Genomic DNA, 15414 nt, shown 5'->3' with positions numbered 1-15414 from the left:
AACCTCAGGCACAATGGAACAAAGAGCCCAACTCCTGAGTGCTTTTATAGCTGAAGGAAATGTTTTCTTCTATATTGCCTTTCGGTTTCTTTATTTTTCTTTATTATTTCACAGAATCCATACACTTTCATGTTAAAACATTAGTTGTCGCTACAAGGCTGTGTAATGTTTTTACATCACGGGGTTGACATCCTCCTCTCCTCTCTTCTTTTCGCTTCCCGTGCATGAGAAGCTCTGTTTTGCTTTACAATCCCATTATGTCTGCAATCGGATTTCTGCGGAGCCCTTTAGAGCCGTCTGGCTGAGCTACTAAACCAGCTTTGAATTAAGCAGCTCTTGTGGATGCCTCCCTAAAGATGCACAATACAAATGGACGGAAGGGGAATCAAATGTGAAAGCTAGGTTAAGATAAGAGAAAGCTAACTTGTTTTCAGTCACGTTCAACACACAGAGGTAAAGTAGGGGGCAGCTTTGTGAGCATCAGAACATTCGGTGGAACCCTTTAAAATCTAATTTGGATGTGTGTCAATCCCAATTCCCCATAAGAAGCCGGAGCTCTGCTCCGCAATGCCACTCTGGTCCTTCTCATCTTCTTCTTGTTCTTCTGGGTCTTTTGATCCTCAGGCCAACATCTACAGTATCTGCCTCTGACCAGATGGTTTCAAATAAGAGTATTTACAAAGGTATTAGGGTTATGCAACCCTGCTTTGTTCTCCTTACTGCGGAGCACTGAAGCAAATCATTAGCAAAGATCAGCTTCTGTTAAGGGGTCCTATCACCTTATGAGAAATGTGGTTTTACAGGTAAAAATGACAAAATCTGGTTCTTTTTGTTTTCATCTGACTTAAGTTGTTTTCATGTGTGCCATGTTCTTTTGAATAGGTGTGATGTCTAAATCTTAGTTAAAAACGTTTTTCTATGTTTGGAAAATCATACTAGAAAAGACAACTGTACTTACAAAAAACATATTCTTCCGTTGCAATTGTATGTTTAATTTATTAATGTTTATTTTTACTGTTAAACATTTAGTCCACCAAAACATATAATTACATAGTGTCTGTGGATTCTCTCATTCTTCCAGGCCATGTTCTGTCCAAGAGTATAATTAATCAGTGATTGTCTGTCTTTTGAACACTTCTAATAGTATAGAATATTGAAATTGATCTGATATTACATGCTTCACACTGCAGGGCTATTTTCTAATGCACCTTTAGAACAACAGAAAAAGGGCTAAATGTGCACAACAGAGGTTTAAATGTCCTTTCAAGTTTTAAAGAGCTGGATTTTCAACTTTCCAATCCATCCTCCTCTTTCTCGTTCTCTTAAAAAATGTGCTAAGAGAAAATTACTCCCAAAATCTACCTTAATACTGTAGTTCATATTTTATCTTATCACACACTGAGAAACTATGATCAACTGTGCTCTGTGGTGGACAAACTGAATATTATTTATTGCTTTTACATTTTTATATCACTATAAATATACAGTAATATATCTAATGGTGAAAATGTAATAGTTGTAGTAGTTGTAGAGTATTTTTATTTCTTCTTCCTTTTTCTCTCAATCATTGTATCATCATTCACTGTAGAATTAATAAATATTTATTGCACCCAAAGCTACAGTAGAATGACTGTAACCATGGTGGTTAATCTAACATTTTTTAAGATTTTCTGGATTTATCTGTACACATTATTGTCATTTAATGTGTTATGCAAGTGATATAGTTGTTGGGTCCCCTGAGGTCAACAACTGGCTCCATCCCAGAAAGTGAGTACCTTAACTGAACCATTGTTAGGCTGACTAGATTTGAACTTGAGCCCATGATTGTTTGGCATTAATCCATTTGCAGCTGAAGCCGTGACGGAAGCTCTTCCAATGAGCTGAGCCGATGCTTTTCAGGAACGTCTGGTTGGTTATTCTTGTTGTGTCTGTCTAACAGGAACCCGTGGATGCCCACAGATTGAGAGGCGAGGTAGTCGTTCACATAGTGGTCCCCAATATGAGCTACACTGTCAGCTGATGTGCCACACTTCTGCAGCGCCTGATCAAAGATGGCCGGACTAGGCTTTGCTACACCAGCTCCCTCTGATGTAATTAAAAAGTTAAAGTGCGACAGCAGCCCACAAGCACGTAAAATTGCTTCTAGACGATTGTCAAAGTTGGATACCACACCAAGCTTTAGCCCAGAAGAAGAGCAGCTCTCCAGGGCCTTTAATGAGTCTGGAAATACCTAAAACAGAAAAAACACAACCAATTTAATCTGAGACTTTCAACGCTCTTTTACAGGTTGTGTGTGAATAGCTAACACTTACCTCCCAGTTTTCTGCATTGCAGAAGTTATGATAAAGATTGTTTGCCACTGTATCCAGCAGGGCTGGTTCCTGTACTCCACACTTGGAGAGAGTGTCTCGCACCACCCCCACCCACCAAGACTGTCCATTCAGACCCTGAGTGATGCCATAGTTTGGATATTTGGATGAATAATGTCGATAAACCTGCAGGAAAGCAGCATCAACCTCCACAGGACTTAGGTTCAGGCCTAATTGCTTAGCCTCTTTACAGTACTGTTCTCCCACAGATGCACGTACTTTCAATAGGGTGTCTTTCACATCCCACAGCACCCAGCGCAGAGGAGCTCGCATCACACCTGTAGCAGGAAGACCACAGGACATAAGATTAATAGCTGGGCAAACGCTAAGAATAAATTCATAGGAGCAGTCAAAGCAGGAACAGGACATGGGCCTTTCTCTTTCTTAAGCTGAACTTATTTGACGTGTCATACATTTATCAGCACCCACTTTTGCCTCTCTAAATAAAGCTGTGCTGACCACCATCTACATTCGGTAACACACTGACTACGTGCACCTCATGCAGCACCACTTCAAACAAACTGAACAATTTGGGACACTGTAGAATAAACCGGTGCTTCTTCTGTAAGAGTATGAGTAAACCAAAAATCCCCGCTTATGTCGATTAATAACACTCGTGTTGAAAAGATCCATAATTACAATATTGACTGTGAGGTGTCACCGACGCAACACATTAAACATCCTTGTACCTATTAGCTAGCGAGCTAACGCTACATCCCGTCCACGCTGCGTGTTAGGCTTTTGCTAATGACACGAGATAAAATAAAATAATATGATGATAAAGGTTAAATCGTTACCGTAGGCAACAAGCCAAATCCTAACACTTGCTAATATGTGTAAACAAGTCAAAGTTGGCTTCCTGGTTTCTTCTTCTTCTCCCTCATTTCCGGGGTTACAGCCACGGTTGCTGCCCTCTGCTGGACGACTCTCTTCTATTACTTATCTTTTGTGCTGTAAAATAAAAATAGTATTCAACTTCACCAACGTTATCACGCGTAAATTTGCAAATTGTGATGTTATTTACGTGATCACTATCTGCATGTTTTCTCTATATAAATTCCGTTTCTTTGATACAGCCAGTCCGATAGGGGGCAGTATGATTTTTAAAAAACTGCTCTTTAAACCTACAGCGTCATTTACGTATGCATGCTCGACAGTACACATGTAGTAAAGTCAAGTTAGTGGAAAGACCTGAGCGTGTTTTAGAAAACAAACAATCTGTTGCTTCGGTAAAGACATGTAATCTCTTTATTTAGGTAAGGAACCCAGGAGTGTGATGTTGCTAACAAGATGGCAACTCCCGCTATCCGAATGTTTCGGAGGTTAGAGGGCCTGTTTTGTGTCTACAAACCGCCCGGTGTTCACTGGAAACTTGTTCGGGACACGGTCCAGACAAATCTTCTTAAAGGTGAGGATCACTTTTCAAGAGATCAAATGCTACTGATCAAAGGCTATAACGGCTGTAACTCATGCACGGATTGACACACATTTCTTCTGGTTAACCCTTTATCCTTAGAATAAAACCTAGATCCAGCATCCTAATGACCTCTGAATGTGTCCCTCCAGGTTTAAACGATACACCCTCTCAGCCGCTTCCTCACGAGGTCCGCTTCTTGGTGCAGTCGAGCAGTGATGGTGAAGCAGCCAAGGCTGTCACCGTGTCCGCAGCCTCAGTGCCAGTACTGTCCAAACATCCTTTAGGTAAGCCTGTCTGTGATACTGTTGTGGCTCTGCTCTGACATCACTACATTTTGTGGCTTTAAAGAAAAGTGATGTTTAAGTACATATCCTATTTGAAAGGCTTTCTCAAATATATTACAACATACATTATGTTTTCTATCTTTTAGTGACCGGACCTGAATTCCAGGATATTCGAGTTGGAGTGGGACATCGCCTGGATGTGTTCTCCTCTGGCGTTTTAGGTAGAATTTTTTTGAGAAAATCAGTTTGTTACCACCAGTGTTGCATCTAATCACTGAATATTCACCTGTCTACACTTCAGTTCTTGCTGTTGGGAATGGAAACAAGAAGCTGAATGATCTTCACAGCACACAAGTCACAAGGGTAACTTTTCATTTCTGAATTTTTAAAACAACATAATGCTCTTTAAGATACAACATTTTAATAGGTAGTTTAATGTTGTTTTATGTGTTCCAGGAGTATATGTTGGAGGGAGAATTTGGGACTGCAACACGTGATTTCTCTCACACAGGTCCAGTTGTGGAACGGTCCACCTACGGTAGATGTTTCTGCAGTTTCTCCTTCATTTTTTTTAATTATAATGTCTTTTTAGTCAATTGTTAGTCAAAATGTATTTGCTCCTAAAACACTGTCATGTTCACTAGATCACATCACCCAGGATAAGCTGGAGAGAGTGCTGGCGATGCTGGAGGGAGTCAATCAAAAGGCCATGTTAACGTGCGCCAGCTACACTTTATATTCCTTACATCTCTTGGAATAATATTAGTCTTGTACACTGTACAAAATGATATAGATGTCAGCAAATGTGACTTTTTTTCTGCACAGGTATTCCAAAGTAGACTTGCGCTCTCAGGAAGCCTATGAGATGGCTGTGCATGGTTTGCTGGCTCCAGAAGGAAAGTCACCGCCTATTATCACTGGCTTGCGTTGCATTCGCTTCCAGCCGCCCAACTTCACTTTGGGTAAATCATCTTCAGCTGAACACATAAATTAAAAATCATTAAAAAAAGCAAAAATCTTGTCTCACACCTGTTTCCTACTCTTCACAGAGGTGCAGTGCCTGAATGAAACACAGAAGTATTTGTGCAAACTGGTGCATGAGATAGGACTTGAACTGCGCAGCACAGCAGTGTGTAACGCAGTCAGACGCACCAGAGATGGTTTTTTCACACTGCAGGACGCACTGACCCGTCACCATTGGACCGCTGCTGACATCATGCAGGCCGTCCAACAGTACCACTCTGCTAAGAGGGAAAGAAAACACTCCCAGTCATTGATCAGTGCACCGTTACAAACATCTGAAGGAAACATGGCAGCTGCTCAAGAAAAGGAGCGTAGTAAAAAGTAGTGAATAACTTCTGTCTTTACTCACTAATCATAAAAACAGACTGTTTGCAGATCAATTTGTAAATTGATGATCAGTTTAATAGGTCTGTTTAATACACAAATGTCCTTAATGGTTTTGTTATGTTAACCTAATATGTCCTGAATATTAAAATGTTTTAATCCTAAAATTAATAAAAATATAAATGACCAACAAGAATACACACGGTAAACCTGGACCCGATTTATTTTACAAGTACTCTCAAGTTGCAAAAGGTTGCTGCAGAGTTTTAAACCAGTCGGCAACAGTGTTTACAATCTGAGATGAAGGGTTAAAAATATGTGGATAAGGTACCAAGGATAAAAAAAACAGGTAGGAATGTTTTGTGTTAAACAGTTTACTTCAGCCACTGCAGTCAGGTTTAGTTTTTAAAATTATATGATGGGCCAACACAAAGTGAATGTGAGATGGTGGTTTAGACAAACTGTGGTCATCTTGTTGTGATGAATGTCTCAAACTAAAGAGCAGGATGCAGTCAGGCAGCAATGATTGATTTGTGTTCTTAATCTGTTTAAAATTGCTTGTTGAAAGACAAACTAATGTCTGATGTTGAGCTGGTGTGTAATTACCAAAAAGTCTCAACATCATAGGAGGTTGTATTAAACTTGCATAATCATATAATTCAGCATTTCCAAATGTTTTTAGTGTAATCAGAATGATATAACAGAGGGCAGTGGGTCAGTGTGTGCCTGTCACTAATATCAGACTTGCTGTGACGGTCTTGTGTCCTCCGATGATGCTGGAATATGCCGACACTGCGTTTCTGTTTCCCCACACCCTCCTCTGGGAAGTTGCGAGGTTATGGCAGTGATGCCGTTGTTGCCATATTCCTCCTCATACCACTGAATGACTTGTTGTTCCACTGAGAACACAGTTCTCTTTGTCAGTCTGGAAACAGCTCGTCCATGAGGACACAAATTAAGTGTGCGAAAAGACAAAATGTTGTTCTGGAGGTTTATTAAGCTCAAGTCATGACATTACAACAATTACATTAGGGTATTAGAGACGATGCTGGCATAAAAATGCACAAGGAGAAAAGTTACAAAAACATTGTAAAATTATTTTTTTTTAAATGAAAAAGTTATTCAACTCACACTGCAGCAGGCACTGTGTGTATATAAAGTTAGATCAATCACTTCTGTGTAAATCTAATAGTAGAAAGTTTAGTGGGTTTCTAAAAATACACATACACATAAAATACACATCATTGCAATGGACTGAACTACAGTTACAATCTTGTCTTGTTTGCAGTGTCACTACCTCCCCACTGTTCAGCAACATCCTGAACTTTTCTTCTGTTTGGTCTCTTTGTGCAACACTGTGACTTCCTTTCTTGTGTCAAACCTTTGACTCAACATCCTGTCAACAGTATGAACACACAAACAAACAATCAGCTGGTGTCACAGCAGGCAACAATATGAGAAGACAGGTTAAGTTTACCTGGCCACAGTCTCCAGTGAGTGAATCACGTTTTCACCCGTGGCAGCGCTGCACTCCATGAATTCATAGTTGTATTCCTGTTTTAACATTATCACGATTCAGTTAAACAGAAGGTGATCATGAGAGGATGTAATGCACTAAATTATATACCTTAGCATACCTTAGCAAGAATTTCTCCTTGTTGGGTTTTAACCTGTCTTTGTGCCTGATCGCTCTTGTTCCCAAGGAGTAAAATGGTCACGTTTTCTGCAGCAGACTCCTGAAAAACATGTTATGTTTTATAGTTTTTTCAGTTCTATTCAAGCATATTTCAAACATAATGTCACAATTTGTCCATGCTTCAATCCAAAAATGTACAACAACAAAATAAAAACAAAACAAGAGAATGTATCCACCGAAGTGCATCGTACCTGAATACAGTTGGCCCAGTAGCTGACTGCAGAGAAGCTCTGAGAGGAAGTGACGTCATACATCAACAGAAAGGCCTGGGCTTTATGGAAAACCTGCTTTGTGATGCTGCGAAACCTTTTAAAGAAAGGGAAGATGAAGAGAGGTGAACTTTTTATGACTACTTTGTGTAATTAGTTTGCAGAGTTCATGTGGGGTGTCTTTCTTTAAAATATCCACAATACAGAGGAGTCTATCTTAACTGTGATGTCACATGCACATGTCTGATCATCCACAACATATACCTGTCTGCTTCACGGCTGCCAGGACCTAAGCTATCATTTCTCAGAACATCACACTGCCTCTTCCAGCATGTTTTCTTTCTATAAATATCCTGCTGCTTCAAGTTCACATTTTAAGGGAGTCATTGAGAGAAAATGATGATCATATTCATAAAATGAATGCTAGAATAAACTGCACACCCCCCCAGCGACCCTGTCACAGCAGCTGCGTAGGGGTGTCAAACCAGTTCTGAAACAGGTTGCGTCCTGGCCTGAAGGTGATGTCTTGGCACCGTTTGAAGCACTTTGTCTGGCACAAGCTCATGCAGGCCTGCTGTAAGGGGTGTAACTTATGTAAAAGTGATGAAGTCAGAAGTGTTGGCTAGATGATGCTGTGTACACACTGGTGCTGCTTTCACTGTCAGTGACAAGGAAGCCCTCAGGGCAGTGAGGCAACCTGTCCTCAGCTACTTGAGAAACTGTTTTTTATATACCGTAAAAAAACACACCACACACACTTCCTAGAATAGAAGGGCCCATGGTGTGTGTGTGGCTCAACATTCAGGCCATCCTAAACCACAGAATAACACCATGTACTTTATTTTGTCTGAGGCACATGACCAGCTTGTTTTCTCCTATAATTTATTTTGAAGTGCGACACCCAACAAACTTACCTTTCTTGACCTGCTGTGTCCCATACATGTAGCACTACAGGTTTTCCATCCACTACCACTGTCCATGTGCAGGAGTCCAGCCCTGCAAACAATTTATGTAATGTTTACGTACATAACATGTTCATGTAATAACATCCAGTATATTTCTATTTTGTATGGGAGTACTTGTGAAGTAAATATCTGGATCTTACCAATGGAAGCAGGTATCTCTAAAGAAAACTTCCCACTCTGAGCTCTCTTCATGAAGGAGGTCTTTCCCACGCTGCTGTCTCCAACCATCACCACATTAAAACCCTCTGATCCAACGCCTGACCCTCTGCTGTGACCTGAAATGTAAACACGTTCAAATATTATGTTTGTTTCTGTCTACAAACAGCTGTGCTCTGCACTGACATGTGATCTGAGTGGAAGCATTAGTGAATTTTACCCAGTGTCACTTGGCTTTGACTCTCTTGACTGAGATGGATTTCACCCTTAGAAGGCCGGACTGTAGTCTGGTCGCTGCGGAACACACACGCACACTTCAGACTGGATACATATATAACATGTGACTCATGGTGTTCATTTAGATTTGATTTTGAGATGATTTAAAGTGATTTGTTGTTTTTATAAATAATATTTAAGGAACACATACTTTTGTCAATCACATAAATGTTATATTGGATTATTTTCCTAAATAAATACATGACAAACTAAAATATTTCTATTTAATTTGTTTGACTTTCAGGTCTTGTGTCAAAATCGGCTGATGTTTTAGGTCATTTTTATGCAGATATACAGAAAATTACAGGATTCGCAAACTTTCAAGCAGCACTGTATACAGAAAACTGCTGTGAGGCACTTTTATAAAAGTTTGTCTTACAGAAAGCTTTTAGCTGTGATTCCTCATGTTCTATGAGATATTTATTGCATAATGTCATTATTTTTGTATTAATTTAAATTATTACCTAAAATCTCTGACATTTGCTTGAAAAATCCAAATGACTTAGTCCATGTGACACTAGAAACAGATTATCTCAAGGAAGTTCTGATTTATTAATCATGCTGGTAACACCAGGAAGGGCTCCTGAGTTTAGTTCAACCACATTATTCTATACCTTAGACAATGTTGTGATTTTCAATAACACAACAGAATTATCACAAAAGGTAAAGACTACAAATTGTCTGTGAAATCACGCACTGGCATACGTAAACTCATCTTCTCTCACAAACTCTCAGCAGGGGCGTCAACACTTCTGTGTTGGACTTACCTCACAGGCACTTGTTTCCCGGCGGCCTCTGACATGCTGATGGTAGATGATAGTTTCTTGTCAATTTCTTTACCCTAAAGACACAAAATGTTCTTTGAAGTGAGAATAACACATTAAACAAATAAAGTGACAGCAGGAGATTCACTTATTTATTTCACTAGTAAAACATCCTGGTTGTTTACTAATTAATGAAACTGATGCTTATTTATTGTACAGGTCATATTTTTGGTGATCTTATTTCAGGCCTGTATCTGTCAAGTTTCTGAAGAAACAAGATGTGTGTCTATGTTCTCCTTTTCAACATGTGAAACATTTGGTGTGGACCACATGTTCCTCATTTTGCTCCATTGTGTTACTCGGTTCTTAGAAATAGATGCTTTATATAAATGTGAAGTACAGCGCAACTCAGACAGGCAAACTAAAGAAACAAAATCAGAAATATGATCATGTTCAACAATGTTTAGAAAAGTCAATGTAATGAACAATGCATAGAAACGTGATACTTACTTCTGACGTTTTGTCGAGACCCAGTAATTCTTCAGCTGCTGTGGCTGCATCTTCTTCTGTGATACTCCTGGCATCCCTCCCATTCTGTGCACCTGTTATTCTGCCCTCTTGGTGGTCTTGGTAGCTTTGAGGTCTGTGTGACTTTCGATGAGATCCCATCTTTCTTCTCCTTCCTCCATAAGCTGATTCTGACATTGAATCCTGTTTGGGAGACGTTGATGGAAGGTTGCTTGGAGTCGGCTGATGCTCCTCGCCTGCTGACCCATCTTGAGAAGCAGGATTTTCTTCAACTGTTTGCTGATGTTTGAACTTAGATGCACTGACATTGTATTTCTCTGTTTCAATTGGTGTCTCAGAGTCGCCATCGTTGGGTTCTTTGTGAAGCTTGGCCTCTTGTCCTCCACTTCCAGGGGCGGTCTCTGCCTTTACATCTACAACAGAAGCCTCAGTCTCTGTTGACTCATTATTCACATCCTGGCTTTGAAGTACATCCTTTTCTTTGGTCCAGGATCCAAGATCTTTGCGCGTGGATCCCATCTTTCTCCTCCTGTTAGTCATACTTAAATTTGGACTTGTGCTCTTCATTTGGAGATTCTCACCGTGGGCCCCTTCACTGACAGTATGCGGCTTTTGCTCATTAGTATCCTGCTTCTGTGGTACCTTTACACCCTCTGGCCTTTTCTCATCACTCTGCATGCTCTCACAAAAAGACACCAAGCTCTCAGTGTTTGGAGCGACCTCTGTATTCAGGGCTACATTTCTTTTACCATCATTTTTTACATCAGAAACAAAATCGACCACATTGACAACTTCCACATTGTGAGACTGTGAACTCTGGGATACCTCTGCAGTAAACAGAATCTCATCCATCCTGTCAGGAGTCCTCACATCAGCCACTGTGTCAAACTCACTTTCTTTTGTTTCATCTTCATTGTCCATGTCTTGTTTTCTGTTGAGCTTAGTCCTGCGGGTAGAACCCATCTTTCTTTTCCTCTGTATGGGTTCTACATGTAAATGTTCACTCTTTGCTGGTTCTTCATTAGAAGCATCCACAGCGACCTCCTGGGCTGCATGGAAACGTGTTTCTCCCACTGTCTGTTGTTCATGTACTTCTTGTAAGACAAAAGATGACTCTCCGGTGTTTTGGACTTGAGAAGGTGTGGATGTGCTGATGTTCTGTACATCCAAGTCACCTTTCCATACCGATGATTGTGGCATCTGCATCTGGTCTGTTTTGTGCTTATTCCCTGGGTTATGGCGGTCTTCTTTCTTGCTGACGTCCTTGGAACTGGATTTGAAAAAACTGTCTTGGCCTGCAGTTAAAGTGATGTCTGTTACAATGTCTTCTGTGTTTGCTTCTTCAATCAGAGTTGGGTGAATGTTGCTGATGTTCTCCTCAGATTTAAGGTCCTTAATTTGTTCCTGGGGTGTTGTCTCATTCGCTAATTGCAGTTTTGTTGTTTTGAAAGCTTCATTGCCCCTGGTATCGTCTTCAGTTTCTGCTTCCGGCTTGTCGTGTGCTGCATCAACATGCTGCCTTGGTTGATTTCTTCGACTGGACCCCAGTTTCCTCCTGTTGCCTGCTCGGCCCAGGCCTGTGTGCATTTCCTCTTTAAAGCTATTAGAACTGTCCTGAGGCTGGGTTTCCAATGGAGCATTTGTTTCTGATGGAAGTAGACTAAATTTAACTGAGGAGTAATCAATTTTATGCATTTCTTGCATTTTTACTGCATTAACCGCCTCTTTATTTATACGAGCATCTGTTTGCTGATCTCCTCTGACTTCGGATGAGTGATAATGCTCATTTAGTTCCTCCTCTCTGGCCAACTCCTCTTTTAGTGATGAAAATGTTTCTTGCTCAACACTGTGTTCAACTTGAGTAAATTCTCTGGGGCAACTGTTCTCTGTATTTGAAGTCAACTCTTTGTCTACATCCCCTTCTTTGTTTACTGTTTGTGGAGAGGTAAGCCCTTCATCTGACAACTCTGGCTCTTTCAGCTGTTGAGGTATAGCATGATTTAAATGTGAATCTAAACTAGAAAACTCTGAGACACCAGCAAGTGTTCCTGAATGTGCATTTGGTTGGATGTCTTCAAATTGAGTAATGTCAGATTTGTCTGTGCCTTCCAGCAATGTTTCGGTTGATATTTCCTCACTTAACCCCAGTTCCACTGTGTTGTTGCCAAAGTTGAAGTTTGTGTCCTTTTGCTGAGGCTCAGAGTCTAAAGGAGCATGTATAAGTGTGCTAATGTGTGCGTTTTTGTCTTCAGGCTGAGGAGTCTTAAATGCATCCTCTTGATCCAGTTTGGGTTCCATTGAGTTTTCCTGGCCCCCAGTCTCCAGTGGTAATTGTATTTCTGAGGTTTCACTGAGTTTATTGCCACTTGCATTTCCATCAGCTTCCTCTAGTGGTTTTTGTGACTCAGACACAGACTGTTTGTTTTTAGATCTTTGGCTTGACCCCAATTTTCTTCTGTTGCCTCTGTGGTGGAAACCAGCATTGGTTTCATCATCTGCGCTCACAGAACTGTCCTGAAGCTGGGAGTCACCATGTGTTTCTGATTTAAAGGTATGTATACGAGATTTGCTCTCCTCTATTGGAGAAGAGATTTCTCCCTTCTCCTGATGAAGTGTTTGTTTAATGCTGGATTTTATGTTGTCTACACCTTGTGCAATGTCTCTGCCTATGTCACTTGTCTGTGTTGTGCCGACATTCTGTGTAGGCTCAAAACTGCTTTCATTTGCAAGATACCCAGCACGTTGCTCATCAGGATTTGAAACGTTTGCAGCAATGAGTTCAATCTCTTGTCTTAAGTTTACAGAAATGATTTCAGGATTCTCCGTGGCATTATCCATCACACTCTCAGATGAGAAATCAACTTGCAGTGTTTCTTGTGTTTGTGGTGGCTTAATCTCCTCTCCCTGTATTTTCTTTACAACATCCTCTGAATAATCAGCCCCTGTTTCTTCTTCAGTGTCCACTCCTTCCAGTGTGGTGTCCGCTGATTTATCAGACACCTCCACATCAAACTCTGCCTGTCTTTCTTCACTTGTAGGTACTGAACTCTGCAGTTCAGTCTCAGTAGAGTTTGCTGCAGAGAGGTTCTGATCTTCAAAAGAAGAACCAGGTGGAGACACAGAAAGCATGGAGCTGTCATGTGACACAGACAGGACAACATCATGCTCAGTTCCCTGACTGAACTCTTCCTTTTCCATTGTCTCTGTTGGTGATGAGACCGTTATTGTTTCCTCTTGATCTCCCCCAGTCTTCTCTAAAACATCTTCTTTAGCTTCCCTAACATGTCGTCTTCCTTTATTCCTGCGGCTAGACCCAAGTTTTCTCTTGCTTCCACTGAGGTCGAAGCTGGTGGGGCTTTGCTCATCTGGATCCACGGAACTGTCTTGATGCTGTGAGTCAAAAGGAGCACTTATTTCTGAGGGAGTTTGTAGAGAAATGTTGAGGACCTCTTCTTTGTCCTGGTCAATGATTGGTCCAGCACTGTGTTTAACATCATCCTCTATCTGGCCTTCACCCTCATAGATTGTACTGTGTGCACTGTCTGCTCGTTCTGTGGTGTTCATCCAATCTTGTTGTGAATCATACACATGATATTCCTCATTTTTCTGGTCAAACGTCTCCAAGCTGTTTTCATTTACAGGACGCTTAGTGTTCTCCCCGTCAGGATTTGCAACTTCTTGTTTGGTTGCTGCACTTTCAACCATCACTTCAGATTGGTCTGTACTCCTGATCTCAATGAGGTCCGCCAAATTTTCATCTATTTCAGAATTCTCAGTGACATCAATTATCATGCTTTCAGAGGATAAATCAACTTGAAGTATTTCTTGTGTTTCTTGCAGTTTCAAGACAGCATCATCATCATCAGATTCATGCACTGCTTCCATCCCGGGTACAACTGACTCATTTTGCACACCCACATTCAGTTCCCTTTGGTAAGTGTCTGTGATACCTTCTCTCTGTGTCCGGGCTTCAGAGCAGCTATCTGTATTATTAAATATCAAACTTTCAGGGGAGTAGACATTTGGATACATGTCCTGCATTTGTGTCTCAGCATCCTCTGAATGCTGATCATCCCTGACCACTGACAAGTTGAGAAAGTGTTCCTCATTTATAGACAGCTTCTGTTTAGGTAATGAAAATATCTCTTGCTCAACACTGCATTTAATGTCAGATTCTGCATGTGACTCACTCAACAAGGTGTTGCCTTGTAAAAGTTCAACTTGTCTGAACAGGTCATAATCTCTTTTGTTAGTTTCTATTCCTGTCACAGAATGCACATGGGAAAGTTTGTCATCAGCAAGCTTGCCAGTTGGCTGGGTGTTGATTTGCTGTTTATCCACTGAAGGATTTGAAAATACACTTAAAATGGAGATTGGAACATGCGCCTTTTCTTCGACTTTCTCAGCTTGAAGACTGTCAACACCCTCCAGCTTGGTCTTGTTTTCACAGATCTTCATGACATAGGGGGTTAGGGGATTTAACACTTCAGCAACATCCTCTGGATGTGTTGGTGCAGTGGGGTTCTTAACCTCATCATGAACAGCTGCTAAATGTGAAGAGCTGTCAGACACTGCAGACATATCACATTTAGACTCTCGACTTAACTCTTCCTGCCTCTCAAGTTGCAGCGGCAGTGATGTTTGTACTGTTTCAAGCATTTTATTACCCTTGATGTCTTCCTCTCTGGGTTCTGACTCATCATGCCGTCCTTTATTTCTTCGACTAGTGCCCAATTTTCGCCTGTTCATTGTAGCCTCTGGTGAAGGTGGAGGTTGGGTTGCAGATTTTGAACTGCCAGGTTCAGACAATTGATTAAATGCATCTGCATTTTCTTCTGGTACATGGTGTTGTGCTACAGAAGTAGCATCTGTAAAGTGGAACTTTGAGGTTTCATTTTGGTTTGGTGCTGTTCGTCGTGAACCAAGTCGTTTCTTCCTGCTACTTTGAGCAGACATATCTCTTAATCTTGTATGCCTAAAGCATGAAACATTCAGTTGTGCAATATTAGCAAATCTACTTCATATCAGATAACATCAGCTGATCATAGACATAGCACAGCACACACGCACAATAAAGATCTAAAGCAGTGGTAGCAGAAACCTGTTCAATTTTACCTTTAATTCATAAAGTTTATTAGCAGTGCAAATGTTTCTGAATTACTTCTACAAAATAGTTACGACGCCACTTGTACTTACCACCCAAATCTGTTGTCTCACGACATGTGCTACTGTGTAATGTCAACTCATCAGCCTCAGCTCAACACATTTCACAGATGGGGGTGTGTTCCTCATCAGCATGTCTAAGAGCTTCCTGTGTGGGCTACGCTTGCAGTACTTCCTGAATTGAGTAAATGTTATCCTTTTTTTGTACAAGGTAAGGCTTTCTATAATATGAACCACATT

At 40.8% G+C, this 15414-nt stretch overlaps 3 protein-coding genes across 6 annotated transcripts; 1 reads left to right on the top strand and 2 right to left on the bottom strand.

Moving 5' to 3' along the window:
• Nucleotides 1–195: 195 nt before the first annotated feature.
• On the bottom strand, nucleotides 196–3269 carry hdhd3 (haloacid dehalogenase-like hydrolase domain containing 3). Of its 3 annotated transcripts, XM_028406205.1 has the most exons (4): nucleotides 3167–3269; nucleotides 2589–2647; nucleotides 2313–2447; nucleotides 196–2230 (listed from the first exon to the last, which is right to left on the bottom strand). In XM_028406205.1, exons 2-4 carry the CDS (start codon nucleotides 2640–2642, stop codon nucleotides 1835–1837), a joined length of 585 nt encoding a protein of 194 aa, XP_028262006.1. In that variant the 5' UTR covers nucleotides 2643–2647; nucleotides 3167–3269; the 3' UTR covers nucleotides 196–1834. The 3 variants fall into 3 exon arrangements, with proteins under 3 accessions (XP_028262006.1, XP_028262004.1, XP_028262005.1); XM_028406203.1 differs by having other exon boundaries at nucleotides 2313–2647; XM_028406204.1 differs by having other exon boundaries at nucleotides 2313–2647; nucleotides 3059–3173.
• Nucleotides 3270–3499: 230 nt separating this feature from the next.
• trub2 (TruB pseudouridine (psi) synthase family member 2) lies at nucleotides 3500–5626 on the top strand. The gene is made up of 8 exons (XM_028406300.1): nucleotides 3500–3777; nucleotides 3936–4070; nucleotides 4217–4291; nucleotides 4372–4433; nucleotides 4527–4608; nucleotides 4715–4787; nucleotides 4896–5032; nucleotides 5120–5626. The coding sequence occupies exons 1-8, from the start codon at nucleotides 3660–3662 to the stop codon at nucleotides 5416–5418; spliced, it is 981 nt and encodes a 326-aa protein (XP_028262101.1). The 5' UTR covers nucleotides 3500–3659; the 3' UTR covers nucleotides 5419–5626.
• Nucleotides 5627–6407: 781 nt separating this feature from the next.
• On the bottom strand, nucleotides 6408–15286 carry rab44 (RAB44, member RAS oncogene family). Of its 2 annotated transcripts, XM_028405579.1 has the most exons (11): nucleotides 15208–15286; nucleotides 11683–14986; nucleotides 9994–11640; nucleotides 9487–9560; nucleotides 8664–8737; nucleotides 8428–8562; nucleotides 8237–8318; nucleotides 7305–7419; nucleotides 7055–7153; nucleotides 6895–6971; nucleotides 6408–6813 (listed from the first exon to the last, which is right to left on the bottom strand). In XM_028405579.1, the coding sequence occupies exons 2-11, from the start codon at nucleotides 14965–14967 to the stop codon at nucleotides 6726–6728; spliced, it is 5676 nt and encodes a 1891-aa protein (XP_028261380.1). In that variant the 5' UTR covers nucleotides 14968–14986; nucleotides 15208–15286; the 3' UTR covers nucleotides 6408–6725. The 2 variants fall into 2 exon arrangements, with proteins under 2 accessions (XP_028261380.1, XP_028261379.1); XM_028405578.1 differs by having other exon boundaries at nucleotides 9994–14986.
• Between the last annotated feature and the right edge of the window lie 128 nt (nucleotides 15287–15414).

The sequence above is a fragment of the Parambassis ranga genome, chromosome 5 (genome assembly GCF_900634625.1).
Source record: "Parambassis ranga chromosome 5, fParRan2.1, whole genome shotgun sequence".
Classification (NCBI taxonomy): domain Eukaryota; kingdom Metazoa; phylum Chordata; class Actinopteri; family Ambassidae; genus Parambassis; species Parambassis ranga.
The sequence above is the reverse complement of the archived record's forward strand: the minus strand, read 5'-3'. Positions and strand labels throughout refer to the sequence as shown.